Source organism: Mauremys reevesii, linkage group 24 (genome assembly GCF_016161935.1).
Source record: "Mauremys reevesii isolate NIE-2019 linkage group 24, ASM1616193v1, whole genome shotgun sequence".
Classification (NCBI taxonomy): Eukaryota; Metazoa; Chordata; order Testudines; family Geoemydidae; genus Mauremys; species Mauremys reevesii.
The window spans coordinates 3,286,152-3,312,755 of NC_052646.1; the positions used below are offsets into that span (position 1 = coordinate 3,286,152).

The 26,604-nt window shown below is 50.8% G+C and overlaps 1 protein-coding gene and 1 long non-coding RNA gene across 2 annotated transcripts; one reads left to right on the forward strand and one right to left on the reverse strand.

The window, feature by feature from the left end:
- The first annotated feature begins 900 nt into the window (after positions 1-900).
- Positions 901-25,598, forward strand: LOC120390650 (T-lymphocyte surface antigen Ly-9-like). Its single transcript, XM_039513413.1, has 6 exons — positions 901-992; positions 13,949-14,290; positions 19,963-20,259; positions 21,115-21,234; positions 22,692-22,783; positions 23,926-25,598. The coding sequence occupies exons 1-6, from the start codon at positions 932-934 to the stop codon at positions 24,016-24,018; spliced, it is 1,005 nt and encodes a 334-aa protein (XP_039369347.1). The 5' UTR covers positions 901-931; the 3' UTR covers positions 24,019-25,598.
- On the reverse strand, positions 9,797-16,848 carry LOC120390651. Its single transcript, XR_005591106.1, has 3 exons — positions 16,694-16,848; positions 13,753-13,815; positions 9,797-10,693 (listed from the first exon to the last, which is right to left on the reverse strand). It is a non-coding gene; the product is annotated as an uncharacterized LOC120390651 (long non-coding RNA).
- Positions 25,599-26,604: the final 1,006 nt, after the last annotated feature.

The following is a 26,604-nucleotide window of genomic DNA, read 5'->3' on the forward strand; positions in this document are numbered from 1 at the left end:
TACAGAGCGAGGTGAGATCACACGTGGGCAGCAATGTTGATCTCACCTAGCTACAGTGCGGTAAATGCAACAGAAACTGGTCTTCACTCGAATTTTACTGTGAATTAGCTAACTCATGTTAGGAGGGGTGTGTGTGTATGTGTGTGTGCGATGACCTATTAATACATAGCTCTTATCTAGCACTTCTCATCCGTAGATCTCAAAGCACTCTCCCAAGGTCACCATCAGTATCCCCAGGCCTTTAGCTCAAGAACTAGAGATCAGCCCTTGAAGATCTCAAGTTCAAACCTCACTAATGCCAGTGGTGTTGCATGGAGAAAGGAGACAACGGGCTCCCTGTCTAATGGGGATAATTAATCTCCGTGTGGGAGGCTCTCTATCGCTGGGCTGATAGGGGCCAGGGCTGTACAATATTTTTGGTAGCAGCAGAAATCTACTGCCACTCAACGTGGCTGCCAGCGTCTCTGCGGAAGGCAAAGGCAGGCAAAGCTACCTACCTTCGGGCCATTTTGTTTCACCAGCGTGAGGAGTCAGGCTGCCTCTTTGATTCACCTGGCCCGAGAGACACGATGAAAATAGACTCAGCTAAGGCGACGTTTACATGGAGTGGAAACGTCCAGGTGTTGATGCTGAAATAACCCAGTGCTCAGTTCTGTCACGGCTGCGTGAGACCAGTGATCACTTTACAAAGACAGGCTGTGATGATGTGGCTCATTAGTGATGAGGTCCAGTTTGGTGGCAGACAGTCCGAGCCGCACGCTTGGTTAACTACTCGCTGGCCATTTTATGTAGTTATGCATATTCCCAGAACACCCCCAGTGTTTGTCTAACGGGTGAGAAGATGAATGGCAGGGTGTGTCCTATGTGCTGCACTTTCCCCTGTATTCGCAGCTCAGATTGCATAGTTTCAGCTACAGGCAAAGATGAAGGCATGGAGGTGAGACGCCCCTCTGTCCCCTTACTGCTCCTGACGCTGCTCAGTTTCTTGGCAGGTAAGTGACTAATTACTGGCTTAAAATCTACCAGCACTGGGGAAAGACCCACACGTGGGCAGGGAAGCAGGAGTTTTTCTTCAGTAGTAAAGTGCTGGAGATTCAAGGTGTCTCATTAACTATATGGTTGGTTGCAGGGAGTAACTAGATTCTTTAGCAAATTATCCTAAGTTCATGCACTCAGAGCAGCTGCTGTGTCTATATGTGCAATAGTTTAGAATCAACAGGGGAGCAGTGAATGGTCAGTGACCACTAGCTGAATATTATCGGAATAATTATTTGATAAATAATATCTGGTGAGTCACTGAACCTATTTAAAATGCTCACTAGTTTGTAACACTCTTATCCCCAAATGGATTTTAGTTCTAGGGATTTAGAAAACAGGCAGCGCAAGTGGCATGAAACATTGGAGAGGGAAGTCGGAATCTTATCAATCAAAAAATCTTCTGACAATTGTCAAATAAAAGTAACCAAAGACCTTGGAAAACCTTGATTTCTGTGCACTGTTCATGCTTTGACTGGCTGCGAGGATGAATGAGAGTTGATCTGTGCTGCTTTTTATGCCTGTGACCCATTTGGATTTTTCTGTGGATTTATTCAATTCGGTGATTTGTTTGTATTTATATGCTCAAAAGCTCTGGGTACTTGATGGTTTTGGATGCTGTTGTATGTACAGTGAATCTAGAGAGATTTACAATACAAGCTATAGAGGCCCAAAAACAAGCCAGAAGGTTCATATCAGTGTTTTATTCATTCTTTATTCTGCTCCACTGCTGCTCTTTAAAAAAAATACCTTTCCGTAGAATGTCAGAAAATGGGGACGTTTGGAGAGTGCTAGAGAAACGAAAAGTTTAATGGATTTGGGAGTTAGAAATGTATAGGCTGCTAGAGAATGCCTGTCTGCCTCTGTCTAAGCACCTCCCGTGCTATTCCTACACCTAGATTTCGATGTCTTTTGTCTTAAAACTGCTCCTAGGACAATTAAACCGAGCCCTGGGACATCCAGATGTGTGTGGAACCGATTGGAAGGGAAACCTAGCGAATAACTCATAAGGGCTTTAAAATGAGACGCTCACATTTTCTGAATATATTTTGGATGAGTGTTATTTGCTGGTCTTGTAATTTGGGCATAGAAACGTTTGAGAAGGAAAGAAATGTTAACTGGTGTTTCCTTCATTTGATAGAAGATATTTTACCCCTGAGATTGGCAAATGTCTAGATCGCAGGTTCTAAGCTTACAGGGTCTGGTCCTTCTGCCCTTGGCACGTTGCTAAATGGGACGGGGGTTCCTGCTACCTGGGAAGAGGAGGCTAAAGATGGAAAAGTTTATCTGCTCTGCTAGATTATGGAGTGATAGGACTCCGCAGTTAAGCTTACAACTGAGTTTCCATTCTAGACTCTTTCTTTGTCTTTTCTATCTCTTCCATCCACCCAATTCCCAGGAGGAAATTATAGCAAGAATAAAAAAATGGTCAAAAACTATATTCAGAAAACTGTGACCGTATCATTTCACCCCCCCTGAAACGCAGAAAAAGTCTCTCGGTCTCACACCAGGTGAGTTAGCTTTAGGGTTAAGGTCAGATTTTTCTTCTACATTAAAAGCAAATTGGAAAAGCGGATCTTAAATGAGGACACCCTAATAACAGAGCTAGGAGTAAAATAGACAAAAAAAACCCTGCTCACTCCATGCATCTGATGCAGTGGGTTTTAGCCCATGAAAACTTATGTTCAAATAAATTTGTTAGTCTCTAAGGTGCCACAAGGACTCCTCGTTGTTTTTACTGATACAGACTAACACAGCTACTCCTCTGAAATGTTCAGAGCGGGAGCCGTGTTAGTCTGTATCAGCGAAAAGAACAGGAGTCCTTGTGGCACCTTAGAGACTAACACATTTATTTGAGCATAAGCTTTCGTGGGCTAAAACCCACTTCATCAGGTGTATGCAGTGGAAAATACAGGAGGAAGATAGATACACACAGAGAACATGTATTTGAAACTGTGTAGTACGAAAGGAGAAAGAGAGAGAGAAATAGATCTTCATTTGCTGGACTCCCCCGGCTGAGATCTGGCGTCGGACAGCCCTTGTTTAGCTGGCGCCAGTCTAATTTACATAATTATTTCAATTGTTATGTTATCATATTGCTACTTGTGACCAGCACGAGTGAGCTTTGTCTAGCAGGTGATAGGACTGCTGGAGAACTGCTCTGTCTTTAAAAGAAAGTAAATTTTGGTTCACGCTGGGGGATTTGCACTGACTCCAGCCAGCCGACTGCTCTGCTCGGATCACTGGGGTGACTGCAAACCCTGCCCGTAGGCTGGGCGAACCGCTCTGTGCCATTTACACCAATGCCGTTTACCCCAGTTCCAAGCAGGGTTAAATGCTACCAGTGCAAATAGCGGCTTTGCCTGCCTTTGCAGTGATACATCTATGCCGGGGTGGGAGGAGAGTGATTCCTGGCCTACAGAAGCCGCTGGCACAGACACGGTTTTACCAGTATAGCTAGTTTGGTTCAGGAATGGTGGAATAAGCGATACCGGGAAAAGCGCAGCTTTGCTGCTATCAGCCGTGTCCGCACTAGGAGCGCTTTGCCAGTATTGTGAACCAACCAGTATCCCGTGTAGACGTGGCCTCCCTCTCTAGCCCTGTTCCTTGCAGACTTAAAGTTCAGTGTGTCACCCGAGGGCGAGGGAGGCATGTCTATAGGAAAAGGATCATGTATCCAGCCAAAGGCTTGGCTGGCACGCACGATTCTTCCTCTTAAATATGCTGCCCATCACCACGGCCTCCAGCCAGGTTTTAGAGCTTCTGTAAGATCGTTGGTTACTCCTGTTAGCAGTGTGCCGGGGCCTCTCATTTTGTATCGAGAGGGACCCAGTTAGACATAGCGGGACCTGGAATGTGAATGCCCCAGAGTTCAGGATCCTTGGATCTGGGGTTCGGTTGTGTCGGGGACTCGAACCCCAACAGCGAAGTTCGTTGTCTGACCGCAGAGAGACCAGGCAACACCAGCAAGGTCCGATAAAAAGTTCTTTATTGATAAGTGCACGTATCAGTAAAGAACAGCTCGTATCCGAAAAGAACCAGCCCCCCCTTTACAACTTAGTATAGCTTATATAGACAGTTTTATTACGTCATAAATCATTCACTAGAGCAACCCACCCCCTTCGTCTAACAACTAGAAATTAGACACCTTTTAATATATACGCATGCCTAGTCTCTACAATATTGAATTGTTAATATCTCAACAAGCGCCAAAGGTTAGGAATGTGAGGGAGTTAAAAACACACTGAACACTAAACCAGGGAGTTAGTCAGAACTGTGAGATGCTTGTGTTCCTTATCAGTGCTTGAGACAGTTTGTCTCTCAATATAACACAGCTGGTCCCAGCCCGTTCACTGATCTCACGGTTTCCCAGGGCTTTGTAAGACAATACTGCTTTTCAGTATTTCACTCTGGATTTTCCCAGAAACCTCTGCTAGCCTGATTTTTGTCAGGTTGGCACAACTGGTTTTGTGCTACATCTTTATTCAGGCCTAACAATCCCCCCTTTGTCCCTAGAGGACCAACGGGACTCTTGGGACAACAAATTACTGCTTGGCAGGGCACAACCGGGTTACGGTTTCTCCAGTTGCAGACGAAGCTACAAATCGCCTTCAGGGGTAACAGTTCATTGGTGTGGGGCACTGACTATAAATCAGTTAGGTATACCAAGTGGTCTAATGTCCCAAATGTCTCGGTAAATAATTCAGTTCCACATGCATCCTCCCCATGGACCCGGCAGGATCTGGTATGTGGGAGCCCACACCCACCCTAACCGGTCCAAATGCTTGGAAGGAGCACTATGAATATCCGCACTTTCATCCAGAAAGTGTCCAAGTATGTCTGCATGACCACAGATCAGATGGTGCTCCTGTGTGTCTGTAAGGGCAGTGGGCCAAGTCCAATGCTCAGGATCAATTTAAACATACTAGATCCCACTGCAATGCCTTCCCATCCTCAGTGATATTCAGTACCATCTCTGTCAGTAACGTCTGGGTCACAGAACTAAGGGCTGAAATAACATGTAACTACCAACTCCAGCCTGAACTTAACACAGCTGAGCTTCAAAAGTAAGTCTAGTGGCCTTTTCTAGTTGGCCCAATTTCTCATCATTTTCTTGGCCTTTAAGAATATTCCAAATGGCAGTGTACCATTGGCCCCTAGACCACAGGGATTTGGTCAATTCTCTTTCTTTCCAGAGGAAATAACCCAGGCCCTCTGTTGTGCTAATCTAATGGCAGCCCCTTGTGAGCAATCTGGGTATGTAAAAGCGATCTGAAAACTGGATAAGGACAATGTTATTCAAAATGCAATGAGGGAGGGCAATACGTGCTGAAGGATTTATCCAAAACACAGGGCGCAGCCTGTAGAATAAACCCCAAAATCCAATTAATACCACAGTTCCAAATATAAGTCCCACAAATTTCGTCCTGCCAGTGTGTAATTCTTTGTTTCTTCACCAGGGTCAGTTCTTAATGTCCTTTCTGGTCAGGAATTCCTGGACTTTGGCAATGTCAGTGGAGTGAGGTGTTTTTTTCTTCTTTCCCAAAACAGATGTAGTTTAGCATTCTACAGGGAAGAGATTATCAGTACATCACCCTGTAATGGTTTTGCTTCTTTTAGAAAAATTCAAAGGCACAATAGATTTGTCCGTGGACAAGGGAGAGGTTCAACCAGCACGTTACTTTGTCCTTTTGCCATGCTGTTCAGAAGCACAATAGAACTAGAAAAAAGAATAGGCTTATTATCAGTAGGAGAATTCTTGTGAGGTGGAGGGGTCTTTTTGCAGAGAGAATCCTGGGTCCAAACAGTCAGTCTTTGGCACTTCACAGCGGTGTTGGTAGTCAGCAGGACTCAATACGGGCCTTTCCAGCATGGAGCCAAGGCAGTCTTTCGTTGATGGATCGTTATGTAGACCCAGTCTCCTGGTTCCAAGGAGGGGCAGGCTGCTAGGATCTTTGGGTTGTTTCTTCTGTACCTGTGAGAAAAGAAACCTAACACATTGCATTAGTGTTTTTGCAGAGTTTACAAATTTCATAGCTGCATGGGCAAATTTAAGTCCCCCCCTTGTTCCTTTTGAGGGTTAGCCAAGTCTTAGCTGTGAGGAGTGTCCTTGAACAAAGTCAGTGTCTCAGCTTTAAACTGAGCATGTTATCTCGTTTGTTTTTTTTCAGTCAACTTGTGTTTTTTTTTTTTTTCGCTTCCCTTCTCAGCTATTTTTTTTTTAACCTACAAAAAAAACTTTCACGTTTTATGTATACACCTGGTGTTAACAATGAACACATACACATTGCTGTTATACAGTACATTAGTCTTATCTAATATATGCCACATATACCATTTCACTAAAATAATGTTATTACAGAGCTTAAGAACAACAAACCAAGACAAGCACACCCACTTTGATGAGTTCATTTAATACAAACTGTAGGCCAATAGCTTTCCACCATCCCCAGCCCTCTGGCTAGAAGTCTGAGGTAGCCAGAAGGATCCCATGTACAATATGGGGAGTGGGTTAACTTTCCATGTCCTTGCTTTCAAAGACTGTTAATATGCAAATTTCAATAACAATTGTCAATTAAAAGTTTTGGCCAATGTAGTATCTTTCTCCTACTTAAGAAAATGTATTAGACTTTAGTATATCACATTTTTCTGATGCATCCAAACACTTTGTATTCTAAGTTGAACAAAACAAATATCTGCATTTTAATCCAACACTGCTGCTTGATTTTAAACCATCCCATCCCATAAAAATATTAAACACATCAATTTGGCCACAGACAAACACCACAAGACAGAACATAGAACACAAAACACAATTTTTACTGTGCCAGCAAATCATGGTACGTTGAATGCTGTTCAGCCGGCATCAGTTTTCTCTGATTATCTGAAAGACAGAAACAGAAGTCTACCCCTTCTGGGCAGGCAATCATTACTAAAAATATACAAATACTCTTGTTGATTTTAGGCAAAACAAGGGAATTACCCCATATTGTCTTGTATGTGTTGTATAGGCAACCCCTGTTTTAGTGGCTCCTATCTTATTAGTTAGATAATTTGCATTAATACAGATGCTCACTGGCTCGCTTTGTACTTGTAACTCCTGCTTGTAAACACTGAAAGAAAACATCATCACTCACAGTGCTGTTAGAGCCTAATACAATTTTAATTACATAGCACTGTATACATTCTTCAGCTAATTTAACAAAATTGTTCATAGCTAAATGATTGCAATCTAATAATTTCTTTGCCTGAATTTATTTACAAACATTTCAAAGACACCAAGAACTTTTTACTTTAGTACATTTACAAAATTCAACTGCTGTTCCCTCCAGCAACTATAGAGTTAACTTTTCACTGTGCCTTAAATCACTTGCTTGTCCTTTCAACAACCACTTACCAACTCAGATCACCATTCCAAATATTCTTCTGAGTATTTGAACCCCTATGCGTATACTTACTTACTCTGTTCTTTCACTACACCCGAAAAGTTTTCAACCTGTTTAACAATTCGTCTGTCTGTTGCCTGGCCGCCTGGGCCCGATCCTTTTTTTTTTTTTTTTTTGCTGAACCGTTTCTTTCCATGGGTACCAACGTATTAGCTAGGAGGGTGGGCTTTTTAAGTAGCCCCCACCCTTCTGGTCCTTTCCCTAAAACATTTCTACTCACCAAACTACTCGAGTCCTCCCCTGTGAGGCTTGCCACCTGGGCAAAACACATGGCCCACTGGCGTTGAACTATTTAATTTCCTCTTGTAGCAAACACACTGCTGTTACAACATATGCTGAGCACAAATGGTTAAATTTTACCAAGTCCCTGAAGGGCTTCCTTTTCTAACTGGAAGTCCTGTCTCAAGGCCTGCAACTTGCCCTGGTGCAGGTTGGAGTTGCCGCCTGGTTCATGATCTATGCCCTTAATTGCTCAATTCTAGTTATCAAGTACACATCTCATCCCTTTTCTCCAACTACTCTATTGCCCAGTCCTGCTACGACTGGGGGTAGATCCACCTGCCACCCTTCCGGTCAACCAGGGTGGAGAGAAAAATGCTAAACCCCTCTCCAGTTCTCAGACTTACTGCAGCTGAGAGTAGGCTCACCTTTAATCATGCAATCCTCAACATATAAGACCAACAGTACCAAACAAAACAAACACAAAACAAAGGTAAAACAGATAGATGGTGTAAATTCTATAGGGCTCCCCTATTCTCAATTGCTCACCAAACTGTGACAAATTTGTTACCAATTCATCTACTGCAGGACGTTGGGGAAACACACCATATAATCAAATTTTAAAGCTTAATTAAAAATAATAAAACAACAATGAAGAGTGTTGGGAACGTTCCCACATTACTCAGGAAGAACATGAATACTTCAACCCTTAAGCCACTTTAATACTCACACATGTCCAAACTGGCCACGTCTGTATAACGTTCAGAGAAGGGGAATAGGCAGACGGGAGATTATCCTGTATACAGCTTGTCCAGAATTTCCAACATGCTTCCGCTCTTGGGAGAGCTGTTTTTTACACCCTGGAATCTCCTGCAGTGTCTCTTTCAGAGAGTCCAGTTCAGATTCCAGCCTGTGGCTTCTCCAGTTTCACCAAGTCAGGCTGAATTTCAAATTAACCCGTTCCTAGACAAATTGCTCACACTGTGTCAGAGGCTTTTCTTTGGTGATTAAAAGCTCCTTTGAGATATATGATCTTATCTAGATTAAAGGTACCTTCTAATGGGCATTGTTTAGATAGATTTTCACGCGTGTAAAGATTCCAATTCTCTAAATACCTGCAGGTTTTAAGACCATAATGTACGTACATGTAACATGCTGGGGTACCCTTAGGGGGTGAGGTGGAATATTTAGAGTGTCTCTCCCCCATTTTCCACACACACACACACACACACACACCAAGGCCATTATTTCCTATTACCACGATGCATCATATGTTGCTGCACAGTCAATAAAATTCAGATGGCGTGAGCCCAAGAGAGACAGACGTCCCTCCCAGTGTGGCTCTGGGGCATATGCTGGGGGATTTTTACAAGAGCTCTCCATACAGCTTTAAACATACAGCTCCAAAAACTACCTGGTTCCAGAAATCTTCTTTCAATCTTTAAGTATTAGAGACAATGGGGCGTCCCCCAGACACTTACTGCCAACTTGTTCCATTTTGTAAGGGGACTCTAACCCCTCTTCCCCGCGTCAAGGTAAAGGGACTCTAACCCCCACCTCCCGCGTCGAGCGCTCACTTACCTCTCCAGGGGACTCGAACACCTGGACTGGGACTCAAACCCAGGCTGGGACTCTAACCCAGACTACTTGGATCCTGTTCAAACCTGGACTGGGACTCTAACCCAGACCTGGACTGGGACTCTAACCCAGACCTAAGTTGTCAGGGACTCGAACCCCGACAATCTGCACTGGGACTCTAACCCAGGCAACCTTAACCCTACTCAACGGGTAGGTGGATGTTGCTGGATTTCTACGAGCTTCAGCTGGTTCACAGAACTCGCCTTATCGCCGACGCAGAGATCAGATTACCAGGCAAGGCTCCTCTAAATCAGAGGATGCGCGCTGCGTTGCCTCAGAGTCTGATCCCCCGCCGGAGAGTCAGACAAAGTCCCGACCGGAGTCGCCAAAGATGTCGGGGACTCGAACCCCAACAGCGAAGTTCGTTGTCTGACCGCAGAGAGACCAGGCAACACCAGCAAGGTCCGATAAAAAGTTCTTTATTGATAAGTGCACATATCAGTAAAGAACAGCTCGTATCCGAAAAGAACCAGCCCCCCCTTTACAACTTAGTATAGCTTATATAGACAGTTTTATTACGTCATAAATCATTCACTAGAGCAACCCACCCCCTTCGTCTAACAACTAGAAATTAGACACCTTTTAATATATACGCATGCCTAGTCTCTACAATATTGAATTGTTAATATCTCAACAAGCGCCAAAGGTTAGGAATGTGAGGGAGTTAAAAACACACTGAACACTAAATCAGGGAGTTAGTCAGAACTGTGAGATGCTTGTGTTCCTTATCAGTGCTTGAGACAGTTTGTCTCTCAATATAACACAGCTGGTCCCAGCCCGTTCACTGATCTCACGGTTTCCCAGGGCTTTGTAAGACAATACTGCTTTTCAGTATTTCACTCTGGATTTTCCCAGAAACCTCTGCTAGCCTGATTTTTGTCAGGTTGGCACAACTGGTTTTGTGCTACATCTTTATTCAGGCCTAACAGTTGCACCCGTCTATAATTTTGGCTGCAAAAATACAGACTGATCGGTGGGCCCGTGAAATTCCATCCTGTCTTGCGGGACGGCAGCTGTCCAAATCCTTGGGTAACAGCAGCTGTTCGGGTCAGCGTGTGTGTTCCCTCCAGGGCTTGTTGATCAGCTGTAGAAATGTTCTTGCTTAACGAATGTAATGACTCCCTGGAAACCCCCTACTAATTAACCGTTAATTAATGACTTGTTGTTAAGGATCAAAGCTACATCTGGCCCAAGCCAAGAGCTGAGTATTCGCTTGCTCACAATGGGAAGAGGCTCTGATCTGGTTCTGATCCAGTTTGTACCGAGGGAGGCCCCAGCTGTGAAATCTGGTTGTGGATCGGAACGTCTGAGAATTGGAGGGAGGTCGGGTCCATGGTTCTGGATCGGTCCCATTTCTAAATAAAAGGCAGATAGTAACGCGGCATGAGTGTAACGCAGCCATGCCCATGGCGCGGACGGGACTCTGCTAATCTATCACCACGAACTCTTCAAACCCTTAAAACCAGGGCTTAATTTGTAATGGAAGAGGTGCCGGGCTCAAGCAATTTTTGTTCTTTCATAACTGATGCAGCAAGCGCAGTGGTGCCGGGGCTCTGTACTGCCAGTGGTGTCAGGGCTCTGAACTGCCAGACCCAGCGGTGCCGGGGCTCAGCCTTGGCAAGACCTGGCACAAATGAAGCCCTGCTTAAAACCCTAGAGCCTGATTCTCATTTGCACTCCGGGTACGTCTACACAGCAAAAAAGGACCCGTGAGAGCGAGTCTCCGAGCCTGGGTCGCTCACTCAGGCTCTTGGGCTAGAAAAGCAGCAGAGACGTTTGGGATCAGGCTGCAGCCCACAAGGCGGGAGGGTCTCAGAGCCCTGGCTCCAGACCGAGTGTTTACACAGCTATGAGCCCAAGTCAGTTGTTCCAGGCTCTGTGTCTTGCTGCTGCCGGGTTTTGTAGCTGCGTAGACATGCTCTGCACTGGCGCTGGGGGCTTGGGTAGCTGCACCTCCGCTAGCTGTGATCCAGCTGGTGCACTAAAAACAGCCGGGAAGCCACAGCTGCACGGGCGCAGCCCATGTGGGATCCCGTCTGAAACCCAGCTAGGAACCGGTGAGGTCACAACCCCCCTGCTAGCTTGATCTGAGCTCGCACAGGTACTGGACATCTACAGCTCCAGTGCAGACGCACCCTAGGCCCTTTACTCCGCTCCGGCAGTGTCAAGAGACATTCAAATTAGTGTCAATTAGATTTGTTGCAACTTGAGGGCCCCTTTCCGCATCTAGAGCAGGGTCCACGTGTGTCTTCACTGCGCAGGGCCCCAGACCGAACGGAGCCCCAGGCGAGGAGCGTCTTTGGCACCCCCCCTCCATGTGTTAAACTTTTGAATGCCTTGTTTGTCCGGCATTTGCAGCCCATTCCATGACTTTGCACGATTTGCACACACGATTCATCACTGTCATATAGGATAATAAATTTGCAGGCTATATAAATCTATATTTATTCATGCCGTGTATAAGCCTATAAAAAGAAATTCATTTCCTCTAAGCTTAGAGAAACTTCTTCATTTTAAGACTGACATGTCCGAACATGACAAATGAATCCACCTACAGAACACCCGGAACATTTTGCTTCAAACGATCTATTTTGCCCTTTTGTTGCTAACAACAAAACCAGCCCCCTGAGTCCAGCGCCTCCAAGCCCAGCACCCCAGGGGGTCACCTGGGTCGTCTGCCCCTAAATCCAGCCCCGAAGGTGTGTAGTGAACTCAGCTGAGCGAGCGCCAGTTAAAATAGCAGTGACCAGACACATGGCAACTCTGCTTTTATCTGGGGTTAAAGCAGCAGGACAGCCTGAGGCGCAGCATGTGCTGCTAACCAGGGTGATAGGCGGAGCGGCTCTGCCTGCGTGGCTATGGGAAGCCGAGGTAAGAACACATCCAACTATCTAGAGCTAGATCTGTACAGGTAGGTAGATATTCTGCCGTGAATCCCCTGCCCTCTGTGAGAATCATGTCCTGGCCCTTTTCCACACAGCTAAAGGACTATTTTGGACTCCCAAGTAGTAAATCTATGCATCTCACGTGAGGACACGTGTGTCGCATGTGCTGCTATTACATGCTGTGCGGTTTGTTTGGTCGTGCGTTTGGCTAGCCAGTTCAGCTTGTGCTTTGCAAACCAAATCAGCCTCGGTCGGAGATCAGGAGCAGTTTCCACGGGGGGAGGGAGATTCAAATAACTGAGCTGAGGCTGAGAAGAAATTACCAGTGGCCAGTAAGAGGGAGAAAAGCACAACCCAGCCCCCACAACCCCCCCTCTCCTGACTCTGAGCACGGAAATGTCTCTGCAATACAGGAAACAAGCAGCTTATAATTTTGGCCACTGGAAGAGTTAATGCAGAATAAAGTCTGTGATGTGGTCACTTGATCTTCCTTTCAATACGCAATCGCATCTGTCGCTTCTCCCTCAAAGGGCAGCAGGGCAGACAAAGAACGGGGCTCAGATGAGACTGAAATTCACAAAGACCTGACTTTTCGTGTGGCCGGTTTCATCCCAGTGATCTTTATAGAATACAGGCCAAATCCTGCAGTTCTTACTCAGGCAAAACTCCCCTTAAGAGTCAAGTTAATGGCAGCTGTGCCTGCGTAAGGGTGAGGTGATTTGGGTCTATAGGTAGAAGTTGGTCCTTCCTGGGAGGAAGGAGAGGCGTGTGGGGAAGGCTCTAGACTCAAGACCTACAGGACTGGATTTTTCACAAGAGCTCTGCTCCCACATACAGAGCTCTTCTGAAAATCTGCCCCTCTCCCCACCCTCCCTAGTTTCCAAATTCTTTGGGGGCAGGGACTGTCTGTCACTACTAGCACAATAGGGCTCTGATCTCAACTGGGGCTGCTAGGTGCTCCTGAAATGGAAATAATAATAATGATGAATAACCCACTTTAATGCGACCACTTCTGAGGTGGAGCGGGGCAGCTGTTCAACAGCGCACAGCAACACAGCACTAGTTTAGGGGAGGAAGTCAGTGAAGAAGGAGCCTCCTTCCCATTGGAATTGCCGTAGTTAATTAGGGAGACGATGGAAGGACAACACAAAGAACAAATGTGAGTAGCAAGATAATACGCCCCTGGCCTTTCTCACTGGGGTGAGATGAGGTGTGTTTAACACCAGCAGAATTACCTTAGATATCAAATTATAAGGGAGACCAAAATGACGCTACAGACTATAAGTGACAAACGTGGCTATTTTATTGGTTACCTGCCATTCGTGGGGTGGCTGCAATAGGTAAAACCTGTGTTGGCGTATAAGAAATATAGGTTCTGTTGCAGAGAACAAACTATTCCTGTTCTCAAATACAATTTAAAAACCTGGGAAGGGCCTAAGTTCTATTTAAGGATGAATGTGAAATTATGTGGGTGGGTGTGAATGAAATGTTCTCACCACCCGCAGCCTCTGTCTGTCTGTAAGAAATACCGGGTGAAGGGACATAATGTCCTGTTAACTCCTTCGTTCTTGTCCTCCACGTGCCTGTCAGCCCTGTGTTTTGTTCCAAAGCGTGATAAAAGAAAGTGACAGCTTTAGTGGTTCATATTCAGCAGCATCCTGATAAAATATCACAGTCTTTTCTGATGGCGGATTGATTGTTTTTGGTTGGTTTTGCATTTTTTAGGGATCGTAATTAGCCAAGCACTGACTCCCCACCACCAGGTGAATGGGATTCTGGGAGGATCGGTCGTGCTGTCTGTGGATCTATCCCCTGGGAAAAAGGTGAAAGAAATCGAATGGAGCTTTCGTGCTGTGTCAGGTGTGACGATCCAGCTGGCTGAGTTCAGTGCGGGGAAGTTTGAGCGACCCAATCCCAGCGACAGATTTAAGCAGAGGCTAGAAAAGTACAACGAGACCTCGCTGAGGATCAAGGCTCTGGAGCTGGGCGATAGCGGAGTTTATGTGGCCCGGATTAAGATAGTACCAGCAACTGTGGAGGAACAGGCCTTTCTCCTCGCAGTCTATGGTAAGTGACGACAAATCGATTTCTTAGCTGTAACCCAGTTTCCAGAAATACAAGGGTGTGGCTGAAGCTCTGATTTTGGGCACGTAGGTGAAATTCACCCCATGCAGAGGGACCAGCACAAGGTCTCTGCACCATTTACTCCTTCAAAATAGGGCTTAAGGGGAACCACAGGATCTGTCCATGAGCAGCAGCCTCACTAAAATATCCCCTTCCTACCCCTCACAACCCAGTCCTGTCTCCTCTGCACCACAAGAGGTGCCACAGGTGCAAGGTCACGTCAGGATGGGCCATTCAGCTGGGCTATTCTCACATTTCAGTCCAGCATGGACAAATTCTAGTAAGATAAGACGTTCAGAGAGATTTCTGCCATCTTGGGCCACAATCTCACGGGACCAGGGGCGGCTCTACGTTTTTGGCCGCCCCAAGCAGTCATGGCCGGGAGGTGCCCCAGAGCCGCGGGAGCAGCGGACCTCCCGCGGGCATGACTGCGGAGGATTCGCTGGTCGCGCGGCTCGGCTGGACCTCCCGCAGCTGCAGGCGGTTCGCTGGTCCGGCGGCTCTGCTGGAGATCCACCCGAGCCGCGGGACCTGCGAACCGTCCGCAGTCATGCCTGCGGGAGGTCCGTTCGTCCCGGGGCTCCGGTGGACCTCCCGCAGGCATGACTGCGGCAGGTCCGCCGGCCCAGCCTGCCGCCCCCCCCCCCGGGAAAGGGCCGCCCCATGCGCGTGCTAGCCGCGCTGGGGTCTAGAGCCGGCCCTGCACGGGACTGGCTGTTCCTGATGGATTTTGATTGTGTCTGAATCAGCATTGGGAAAATGGCCCTTTTTCCTTATAAATTCCAACCTAGAACCAAAATCTGAGAGACGAGGATGAATCCAGCGATTCACACCGAGTCTCCGAAACTCAGAGGAAGATTCACACCGAATCTTCCTGTGTGTTTCTAATGCAAATAAGCTTATCAGGTTCCATAAAACCCACATTTAGAAAAACAGAACAGCTGCCACCTGTGAAATGAGACAAATTATGGCTCTTAGTGCAGTGAGGAAAAGGGGAAAAGAAAAGTCTATTTACCCAGGTATCTTCTGTCTCTTTATCCATCATTAACTCAGCCAGAGGTGAGGGGTCTATTACAGGAGTGGGTGGGTGAGGTTCTGTGGCCTGTGATGGGCAGGAGGTCGCACTATCAGGGGTTCTCAAAATGGGGGTCAGGACCCTTCAGGGGTCACGAGGTTATTACATGGGGGGGGGTCTCGAGCAGTCAGCCTCCCCCCCAAACCCTGCTTTGCATCTAGCATTTATAATGGTGTTAAATATATTTAAAAGTGTTTTTAATGTATGGGGGGGGGTTTGCACACAGAGGCTTGCTGTGTGAAAGGGGTCACCAGTACAAAGGTTTGAGAACCCCTGAGCTAGATGATCCTGATAGACTCGTAGACTCCAAGGTCAGAAGGGACCATGTGCAGGGGCTTGACTATCCATCGCTCTGTCTCCGTATCTATCGTTACTCTATGATACTCCCTATTCATCTGCCCACCCTGAGCTTACGCCCAGGTCACCTGAGCCGCTGCCCTGGGTGCGGGGCAGTGTTCTGTGAGCAGAGCCCTGCCTGGCCTTGGCAGCTGGGAGAGCGGCTGGGGGTAGATCTGGGTTATGAATCTGACCCCGATTGGCTGCGTTATCCGCAATCACCTTTCCCCTCCATCCTGGCCAAACGCCCAGCGCTCCCGGGGCCCCGGGCTGGGCTGCCAACACCCCACAAGGACAGTTAGGCCAGTTACAAACGTATGTGGCTTATGGGATGAGCCAGCTCCTCTCCCTTCTCCACTGACCCCTTGGCCAAGTGATCCCCCGGGGACTCCATAACTGGGGCTGGTCAGACTCTGCCTTCCCCGGGCCACGGGGAGCTCGCTGGGCCCCTGCCCGTGGAGCGACGAGGAGCTAGCGCTGTTGTCGATTCCATTCCCCCAGAGGAGGTGTGACGGGTCTGGTACCCCAGCACCCCCTAGTGGCAGGGGCGAGCTGGGGGCCTAGCGCCACGCCACTCCCTTGTCCGTCGGTCGGCCCCTGGTAGCCGGCGTATTACGGCCTAGCGGCCGGAGTCCACAAACACCCCCTTCGGAGCGGGGTAGCGCGGCCTAGCGGCCGGAGTCCACAAACACCCCCTTCGGAGCGGGGTAGCGCGGCCTAGCGGCCAGAGTCCACAAACACCCCCTTCGGAGCGGGGTTTAAGGGGTGGGGTAGGGGGACTCGGGCCCGCCCTCTCCACCGAGCCCCGACCCAGGGCCCTGATTGTGGCAAGCTCTCCTTGCCACCCGCTCGGCGGGGATCCGCCCGCAACACGCCGAGCGGTACTACAGCTTTAAGGCTGTCAGTCCCGACAATCACCCTGGGTCACTTCCTACCCTGTCTAGCTGGACGTCTGCGTTGTGGGAGCGGTTCCCCCATAGGTCCCTCGCGGCAGGCGTCCCTCCCCGGGGTCTCCGGTACGGCCTCTGCTCGGCTGACGCCCCGGTCCAGGCTCACTGGCTCTCCTTCTGCAGGAGCTGACGGTCTGCGTCCTTCTCCCCTGGTGGCCAGCCCAGACTGAGCAGACCTGCAGGCTTTTATACCGTCTGCCAGTTGGAGCATGCCCAGCAGAGCTTCCTGGGCGTGGCTTCCTCTGCTAGCAAAGAAGGGTTAACCCCTGCTGTACCAGTGTGGGGCTGTCCCCAGGGGCGGCTCTAGGCACCAGCAAAACAAGCTGGTGCCTAGGGCGGCAAAATCTAGGGGGCGGCAAAAGGCTGGGGCCCCAGCTCATCCTGCCGCTGCGAGCCGAGGAGCGGCCCGTCCCCTGCAGCCGGGGCAGGGCCGCGCTCTCGGCTCTGCTTGGGGGAGAGGGATGGCCCCTTACCAGTAGCGCGGCCCCGCCTGGCGGCAGAACCCGGGCCGCTCCTCCTCCGCCCGGGTCCTACACAGCGCAGCAGCAGCAACTTGGCTGGGGGGGGGGGCGGGCTGAGCTCCGTCCTGCTCCGAGCCGCGTGGGGAGGGGGCGGGGCTACGAGCTCCGGGCCAAGTGGCTCCTCCCCTGACCACGCGGCTCTGAGCGGGGAAGAGCTCAGCCCCCTCCGGAGCCATGCGGCTGCAGCGCTGGGCAGGGCCGCTCCTCGAGGCGCGCAGTGAGCCGGGGGTAAGCAGCCGGGGCCGGGGGCTTGGCTAAGGGGCAGGGAGTCCCGGAGACACTCAGGGGGCACAGGTTCTGGGGGGGGCGGTCAGGGGCCAGGGAAGGGGGGTTGGACTGGGGGAGACTCAGGGAGGTGGTTGTCAGGCACCCCCGACCCCATTACCCCCCCAGGCCCAGCCCTGACCCCCAGCTCCAAGCCCAGTCCCTCTGAGGTGGGCACCCCCCCAATCCCATCCTCCCCACCCAGCCCTGACCCCCAGCTCCAAGCCCAGCCCCTAGGACCTGGGCACCCCCCGGCCCCAGCCCCCTCCCCGCCCTGACCCCCCGCTCCGAGCCCAGCCCCCGTTGAGCCGGGCACCCCCCGACCCCATCCCCCACAGCCCTGACCCTCATCTCCAACCCCATCCCCTTTGAGCCGGGCACCCCCCGAACCCATCCCCCCCACCCCAGACCCCCAGCTCTGAGGCGAGCCCCTCTGAGCCAGACAACCTCCGACCCCATCTCCCCACAGTCCTGAGCCCAGCCCCTGTGAGCCGGGCACCCCCCAGAGCCCAGCTCCCCACCCAGCCCTGGGCAACAGCAGCACCACCTCCAGGCAGTGACAGCCCATTGGCACCAACCATCACCCAGCAACAGCCCATTATGTAATTGCAAATGTAGACAGACCAGTAAAGCATTTAATGTTTTTAAATAATGTATTTGGTGTATTTTCAAATTATTACAAATTAATTTTCACTAGTTATTTTTTACATTTCCAAATACATGTTACTATAGTATTGCAACTTTTTTTTATGGAAGGGACCCCCAAAATTGCTTTGCCCCAGGCCCCCTGAATCCTCTGGGTGGCCCTACCCAGTGTGTGTGAGGAGCCGGGGAGGGAGGGAAACGGGGTCTCCTGGAGCTGAGCCCGGGCTGCGATGGCAGTGAGGGGCTCCTGGAGTGTGTGAGGAGGTGAGCGGCCGGCTGGGTTCGTCGGTGCTGAGCAGGTAGCCCCACAGCTGGAGATCCTCGCCTTCCCTCCTGCCGGGGCTGGGCCAGGGCACCGTGAGGCTGAAGAGCAGCAGGTCCAGGGGGCTCTCCAGGTCTTTGGCCGCCAGCATGTCGGGGGTGAGGGCGGTGAGCGCGAACTGATCCACCTTGGCCACCAGCAGTGCTGCGAAGCCCAGGGAGGGGGCCATGTTCTTTGTGCCACCCCGTAGCCGCGCTGCCACCTGGAAGTACTCCCGCTCCGTGCTGCCCAGCAGCTCCACCCGCATGGGGACAGAGTCGCAGCTGGGCCAGGGCTCGGCTGCAGTGTGCTGGTAGCGGATCCCACATTTGGGGGGGGAGCCCAGTGCTGGGGCAGCAGGGGGTGTGAGTGGGGGCACTGGGGGTGGGGGCTCATGTCTGGGGGGGGCAGCCAAAAAATGTTTTGCTTGGGGCGGCAAAAAACCTAGAGCCGGCCCTGGCTGTCCCGCCCCGTCACAGGAGGGTACGTTAACCAGGCTGGCACAGAGCGGGTGCCAGGGCCCCAGAGAGAGAAATTCTCCCGAGGGGAAGGTTGCAGCAATGGAAGATGCAGCAGAGGGGGATCATAGGTGGCCAGTAGCACCCAGTACAGGGCAGCATGCCAGGGAGAGCCGTAGCCGGGCTGGCAGAGGAAGCCTGGATGCAGCCTCTCGTGGAGGGGTCTCGGTGGGGCCGCTGGTGGGGCTTACAGCTGCTGCCACTGGGGGGAGTCCCTGGGGGCAGAGGATGATGGAAGCTCTGGCTGCCCCCCTGCTCGGGGAGTATCCGGCTCTGATGAGCACAGCTCTGCCCAGCTGGTGTGACTCGAGCCCTGCAGGTTCATCCTGCTATTGCTTAGACATGGCGGGTGACTTGCCAGCTGGCACTCGGCCAGTCCTGTCACCTGCAGGGCCTGCCTTCATGTAGGCAGGAAAAGCAGCTGCAGAATGGAAACTGAGTGGCCAGGCGGCAGAACTGCTGAGCTGGGGTTAGGGTGGATCCACAAACTGAATATGGGCCAGCAGTGTGGTGCAGTTGTGAAAAGGGCTGATATCCCTCGGGGGTGTAGGAACAGGAGCATCATAGGTCAGACCCGGGAGGTCACGGTCCTGCCCTACCGAGCGCTGGCGATGCCTCAGCTCGATCCCGTGTCCAGTTCTGGGCCCCGCGGTTTAGGAAAGACGTGGACCAACTGGAGAGAGTCCACAGGAGAGCAACAGAAATGAGAAAAGGTTCAGGAAGCCGGACGTGTGAGGCAGTTAAGAACACTCGGCATGTCTAGTCTGGGGAAAGGGAGACGGGGGTGTGGGGGAATCTGAAGGGCTGCGATAAAGAGGCCGGGATCAGTTGTTCTCCGTGTTCACTGGAGGTAGGAGATGAATAATGGGCTCAATGTGGCCTGGTCTAGGCTGACTTGGCCCTGCCTCAATGCCGGGGGCGGGACTAGACGACCTCCCGAGGGCCCCTCCAGCCCGGCATTGCTGGGGTTCCGGGATAAGGGTTTTCTTTGTGATTTAAACACAGAGCCAGTGCCAGCGCCGGAGATAGAGAGTCACTTGCTCTCCAGCACGGCAGCTGGGTGCAATGTCACTCTGCAGTGTCAGGTGTCTGGCAGGGAAGCGGTTAACGTCTCCTGGAGGAGAGGGAACCCACCCCGAGACCTGGGTGATTTGGAGCGGTACCAGCTCACCCCGGAGGGCAGGACCCTCCGCCTGTCTCTGCAGCCCGACCCCCCGGACTCTACCTTCACCTGCACGGCCAGCAACCCCGTGGACCAGAAGAGCGTCTCACTTGACCTGCAGAGCATCTGCCAAAGCAGAGGTGAGGGATTTACAGCCTGTCCCAACCTCGCCTTTTATTACTCACTATAGTGTTGCCCCTCTGCTGAGCCGCAGCAGAATTCGGGGCCTGGCAGGACAGCTGAGCTTGGTGCGGGAGGAATCAACGAGGCAGAGCCTGGGTATTTTCCAGCGTCATTTCGCTGTTTAAAGACTGCGCACGAATCCTGTTTCCTCCAACAGAGGAGGTCACACAATGCACACAGCCAATCCTCCTCTTGCAGGAACCTCCGCCAAGGCACTCAGGGGGTGTCTACACTGCAGCTAGAAACCGCAGCTGGCCCGGGCCAGCTGACTCAGACTCCCAGGGGCTGTTTGATTGCCGTGGAGACATTCTGTCTTGGGCTGTGGGGCTCTCCCATCTCGCAGGGTCCTGGAGCCCAAGCCTGGATGTCTGTGCTGCAGTTAAACAGTTCCATAGCCCGAGCCCTGCGGGCTGAGTCAGCTGGCACGGGCCTGCCGCGGGTTTTGAATTGCGGTGCAGACGTACGCTGAGAAGTCTGAGGTTTAGGTCACGGGTCGGGAAGTCAGCCTATGTGATCCTATTGGTCCGTTCTGGCCTTAAAACGTATGGCTCGAGCGTTATTCAGATCGCCAGTGGGCAAGGACCTTGGTGTCTTATTTACAAAGCACCTGGCCATATGGTCTGGGATCTGGATCCAAAGTCCACTGGAGCCAATAGAAAGGGTACCACAGGCATGGGATCAAGTGCTAGACAAAGAGCCGTCGATCCTTCTTCCCACGCGCAGCCAGACCGGGGAACACTGCCTTGCCCTGCATTTTCCCAGTCGGTGTCGAGCTGGGCAGGGCATCATGTTTTTCTGATCTGTCGTCACAGACACAGACACAGACACAGCCATATGGATGGGGCCTCTTTGCATTGGGCTGATCGTCGTCACAGCAGCCTGTGTCGGGATGTGGCTGTGGAAGACAAGGAGGAAAAAGCCAGTCGGCCGAGGTAAGTAACGTCCTTCTTACAGAAACACTAATGGCCCCAGTCAGCTGATGGGTCACAAATAAATAATTGCTGATTTATTAACTAATTCATGAGTAATTCTGCCGGCTACTTTCCCCTCCCACACTTCCCTGTGTTTTATGGTTACACTGTTTGTTCTCTTCTCTTGAATGTTAGACAGTAAAGATCCTGTCTGGCATATGGCACATACATATAAAGTGTGTGTTGCCTCCTTCTCTAATGGATGGTTGATAAAAACCTTCTACTGTTACCAGCTACTGGAGTGACTCCTTTAGCTCAAGTGGGAGGCGGTTGTGTTTTGGAGGTGAAAGCCGTAGGTTCAAAACTGCTGGACAATCCATGATGGAGGGAGAGGGGACGGGAAGTCAACATACTGTCAGAGAAAAACAAATGCTTATTGCTGGGTGTAATGCTGCCTGGTGAGAGGAGTCGTACCATAGCCAGTGCGGCTGCTAAAGGGTTACAGCTGGCCGTCACGGCTGGCATTGTGTTAACGTTTCCGTTCAAGATTTGTTTAAACTAATAACACTTTGTGTCATGCGTTTCACTGGAGTGTTTTGCATGTGTAACCCACAGTGGGGAGTGTGGGGCCGGGCCCTCTCTGTGCATCTACAGACTCTGTTACGGCTCCTCCTGGAGAACTTTAGCTCAAGCTGATGCCAGAAGCGGGGACAGGACGACAGGGGCTGGATCACTCAGCAGTTCTCCTGTTCTGTTCATTCCCTCTCAAGCGTCTGGCACCGGCCACTGTCCGAGGCAGGAGGCTGGGCTAGCTGGGCCATTGGTCTGACCCAGTACGGCCGCTTTGATGAACCTGTAGCCGCTCTGGCTTTTAGCTCTGGAGGTCCTCGGGTCAATCCCTGGAGTGACGGCCAAGTTAGCAGGTGCCACGCAACCTCCGTTGTGTACATTGCTGCAGCAGCCCCTGTGAGACGGGCCGGTATCAGTATCCTCACTGCACAGAGGGGAAAACTCCCCCATGCAGCTGGCCTGGGTCTGGCATGCCCAAGACTGGGCAGGATCCCGGGGGGGGCCGGACACAGAGGCAAGCTCTGATCTCGGCTACGCTGGGGCAAATCTGCAGTAATTGCACTGATGGCCTTGAAAGGGGCCATTCATCAGAGTCGCTGGACTGACTCCAGAGTCAGGCCAGGGTAAGTGAGAGCAGAATCTGGGAGGCTGCGTGGCCTAGTGGATAGCGCACTGGACGGGGATTCAGGAGACCTGCAGTTCTAGTCCCTGACCTGCTGGGTGACCTTGTGCTAGTCACTGCCCTCCTCTGTGCCTCAGTTTCCCCATCTGTAAAAGAGGATAATTATTCTCTGGCCCTCAGTGGGGATTATTAGTGCTGGGACGTGGTCACTGAATCCCCAGACCTGGCAGGGTCCCCCACAGCCTCTCAGTGTAGGATAATGATCTGTCCCACATTCTCCCCTAAGCTGCTGTCCCCACGGTCCCAGAGGAGGAATGTTCTTCAGAGCCCCACTACGCTGAGATCAAGAGGAGGAGCCCTCCGGAGGGGAACGACCAGGTGAGTTCCCTTAGTGGGGAGTTATCCCCCAGCCTCAGTTCTCCCTTGGGACCCGGCACCTCTGCTGGAAGGTAAGCCCAGCCCTGGTGTTGATCAGCAAACAGCTTGTGAACTTGCATCACACTGGCCCCAGAGCACCCCGCAGCAGCACATGTTCTCCTGGTCTCGGGGTGACCCGGCCAGCCCACCTGGGCAATCGGCCGCACCTCTGAGCACCTCCGCGCTGGCCTGCAGGCCTTTTTACTTTGCTTGCAATTTTTGTTTCAAATAAGCTGGAACCTCAGTAACTCCAGGAAATTGCACTGATTGGTCTGTGACCCTGCATGATATTAATTAGCCTTGTTTGCTGGAGAGTGGCTGGTCTGGAAACAGCATACTGAGCTGCTGCGAGATGATATTGAAGTTGCCAGCTGTTGTTTCTCTACAGAGATAGCAGCTTCTGATAAATGTGCTCCCATGACGCACACCAGGAAGGGTGTCAGTCTCACTCCTGTCTCCAGTCTGTTATTTATGTATCCTGGTATTTTGAGTAACTCCCTTCTGCCTCCCAAACTTTCCCTGATGTTTCAGAGATAGGGGTTTCTTCTTCATTTCCTGTCCTAAACTACTGAGCAGTTTTGCTGTGTGGTTGTTAAACAGCTGCCCCACCCCACCCCAGAGGTGGCTGCATTTCAGAGCTGAGCAAGTAATCCCTGTACTGTGTTACTGTGTGATGTGAAACAGCTGCTACACCCCCACCCCAGAGGTGGCTGCATTTCAGTGGTGGGCAAAACTGGAATTTCTACATAACCTAGAATTTTTACGCAGGGAAAACTCCCACTGACAGCAATAGGAGTTGCAGTGAGTGAGGACTGAGCAAACTCTGAGTAAAGATCTAGTCCAGTATGACTGAGGGTATTTCCCGTTGCCCACAATTGCCCTTAGACACAAGATCATTGTTCCTCGAAGACAAAAATGGTCTAATTTATTGTGTGTCTGGCAAGGGGATAAATGACTGTGACTCATTGTGGAATTCCCTCTTCATTGTTCTATGCAGCTACTGACCTCAGGGACACGCGCCCAGCTCCTAAGGGCCTTCAGTGAATGAAGAGCCATTTCCAGTTTGGGCAAACAAATTAGGGTTTTTTTTCTTGTTCTCTTAGGACTCTGGCTTCCCGAGCGAGAGACCACTGATCACCACCATCTATGATCAGATCCGAGTGGTCCCAGCTGGCCCCTCTGAGCAGGTTACCTAGGCCAGGTGAGAGCTGTGGTTAGAGTGGATCTCAGGCTGCGTCTACACCACAGAAGGGAACCGTTCCTAATGGAGTGAGTTGAGTGGAACTGGTTTCCGAGTGAAGAGCTCCAGAAATGTGTATCTATCCCGTGGTGCATTCTGGGAGACTAAAGGCATCTCTATGCATTGTGGGATGGCGATAAGCTGAACCGTTTCTGCTGTTCGCCCCAGCCTGGCTGGAAGGTGTTGGGGTGACCTGGTACAGTCTGTAACGGCGCTTAGACCTAAATGAAAGGAGATTTGGCCTCTGTCTGGACCCTCACAAGAGCTTTTGGGTGCAGGGGGAAGGTGTGCTACACATCGGGCTGGCTGAAAAATTTCCATACAACCTGTTTTTTTGACAGAAATGAATTTGGGGGAGGTTGAAAGTAGGTTTTCTGTGGAAATTTTCAACTTTTTGTCAAAAAACCAGAACACCCAAAAACAAAAATATATCATCCACACAACTGAAAAAAAGTTGATTGGGAAATGCTACCACGTTGCCTCATGGGGTTTGTAGTTTGGCTGCCTCATGCCCCCATTCTGCTGTATGGGGTGGGCTCCCCAGCCAGACTACGTTTCCCATGATGCACCGTGGCCATGGGACGTACAGCAGACGATCAGCGAGGTGACCGGGGTGCATTGTGGGAGATGTTGTCCAACCAGAGGGCTGATCCACACAGGAGAATGAGGGCACAAGGCTCCCACACTACAACTCCCATGAGGCTCGGCGGTGGCATTTCTAAATCAAAGTGCCTTGTGGGGAATATACAGTTCTCAGCATAATGGATCTGTTTCTCATTGACATTAAGCCCCCCTTTGCACCATCATGGCTGCATAAAGAGTCTTTAAAGTGGGCATAAATTGTAGTTAAACAATTAGGACTTAGGACTTCTCCACATGGGGAAATTAACTGGAATAGCTACTGCAGAATAGTTCCCCATGTGGACGTTCCAATTCCAGAGTAAGAGTGCTTCGGAAGTGGATTAAGCTCATTTGGGGTAAGACTTTCTCGTGTCCATACAGGGAGATACATAGGAATAGCTATAGCACTTCAAATTCACGCCCTGCCTTAATCTGGAATAGCTTCCCCTTGTGTAGACAAACCCTTAGGTCATGTGGCAGGGACGCTCAGGAGAAACAGGGAAATTGCACCGCCCAAAATGTAGGTGCTTCCCTGAATGCTCTGGATCTCTTGCACTGGAAACACTGTGAGAACAGAGCGTGTTGTATCGCCCCAAACGTCCCTTTTTTACTTCCCTCTCCATAAATCACATGGGGCACTAAATTCGCCCAGCAGGCTGATGGCCTGGGAACAGCTCAGCAATGTTTGCCTTGCCAGTGGGAGTGGAACTTTTGGCCATGGTACCTGTCAGCAGAAGCAACTACTGATCTGGGGTCGAGTCCACCGGGCGGGGTGATGCCAAATGGATGAGACACACACGCTTTCAAAGAACCACAAATCTGCTCCTTGGCAGGAGGCGAGAGCTAGTGGGGTAGAGTTTTGTCTTGGAATTAGAGCAGGAGGCTGGGAATCAGGACTCCTGGGTTCTGTCCCCACCCCTGGGAAAGGAATGCGGTCTGCTAGGGGGAGGACTAGGAGCCAGGTCTCCTGGGTTGCAGGGCCGGCTTTTTGAAGGGCGGGGCCCAATTCAAACAGTTTCGACGGGGCCCTGGCAGGGATTACTTTAAAAAAAAAACACACACACACATAAAAAAACACGTGGGGCTTGTCTTCACCGGGCGGTGCTCTGAGTCTTTGGCGGCACTTCGGCGGTGGGTCCTTCACTCGTTCCAGGTCTTCAGCGGCACTGAAGGACCCGCTGCTGAAGTGTCGCCGAAGACCCAGAGTAAGCGAAGGACCCGCCGCTGAAGACCCAAAGTGCCGCCAGGTGAGTAAAAATTAAAAAGGTTCCTCTAGCCAGGGAAGGGATTCTCACTGGGCGCAGGGCCCTCTTAGGCGCGGGGCCCAATTCGGGGGAATTGGTGGAATAGGCCTAAAGCCGGCCCTGCTGGGTTGTATGCCCAGTTAAGGCCGGGAGAGGAGTGTTATCTAATGGTTAGAGCAGGAGGAGCATGGAAACCAGGACTCCCTATTCCCCCTGACTCACTCCTCAGCTGTGCTTCCTGTTAATGAGATTTCCCTGCCTCCAGGGGAGGGGTTTTGTGTAAAACTCAGCTGAAGTGCTTTGAGATTCCCGAGCAAAAGACACACACGCTCACACTCTCCCCCCGCACACACACACTGTGCGCACACACAGAGCGACCTTGCAAAATACAATCATTTCTGTCTGCTTTGCTTCAACGCAGGAGCGCCAACAAAAGTGTGTGGCAGAGACGGCAAAGTCCTGCAGCATCCTTGGAGGATCTCCTGGTGGAAAGTGTGTGTGTTTTTGTGGGTCGGGATCATATGTCACCTCTCGAGGGGGCAGCTGTGGCAGATGTAAGATCTTGGAGTTCGCAAGACTCTGCTGAAAATGCCCCAGACACGCAGGGCCTTTTGGGACAAGAAGTGGAAGTGGATTTCCTGGGGGAATCCCAAGGGAGAGGTTCATGCAAATTCCCC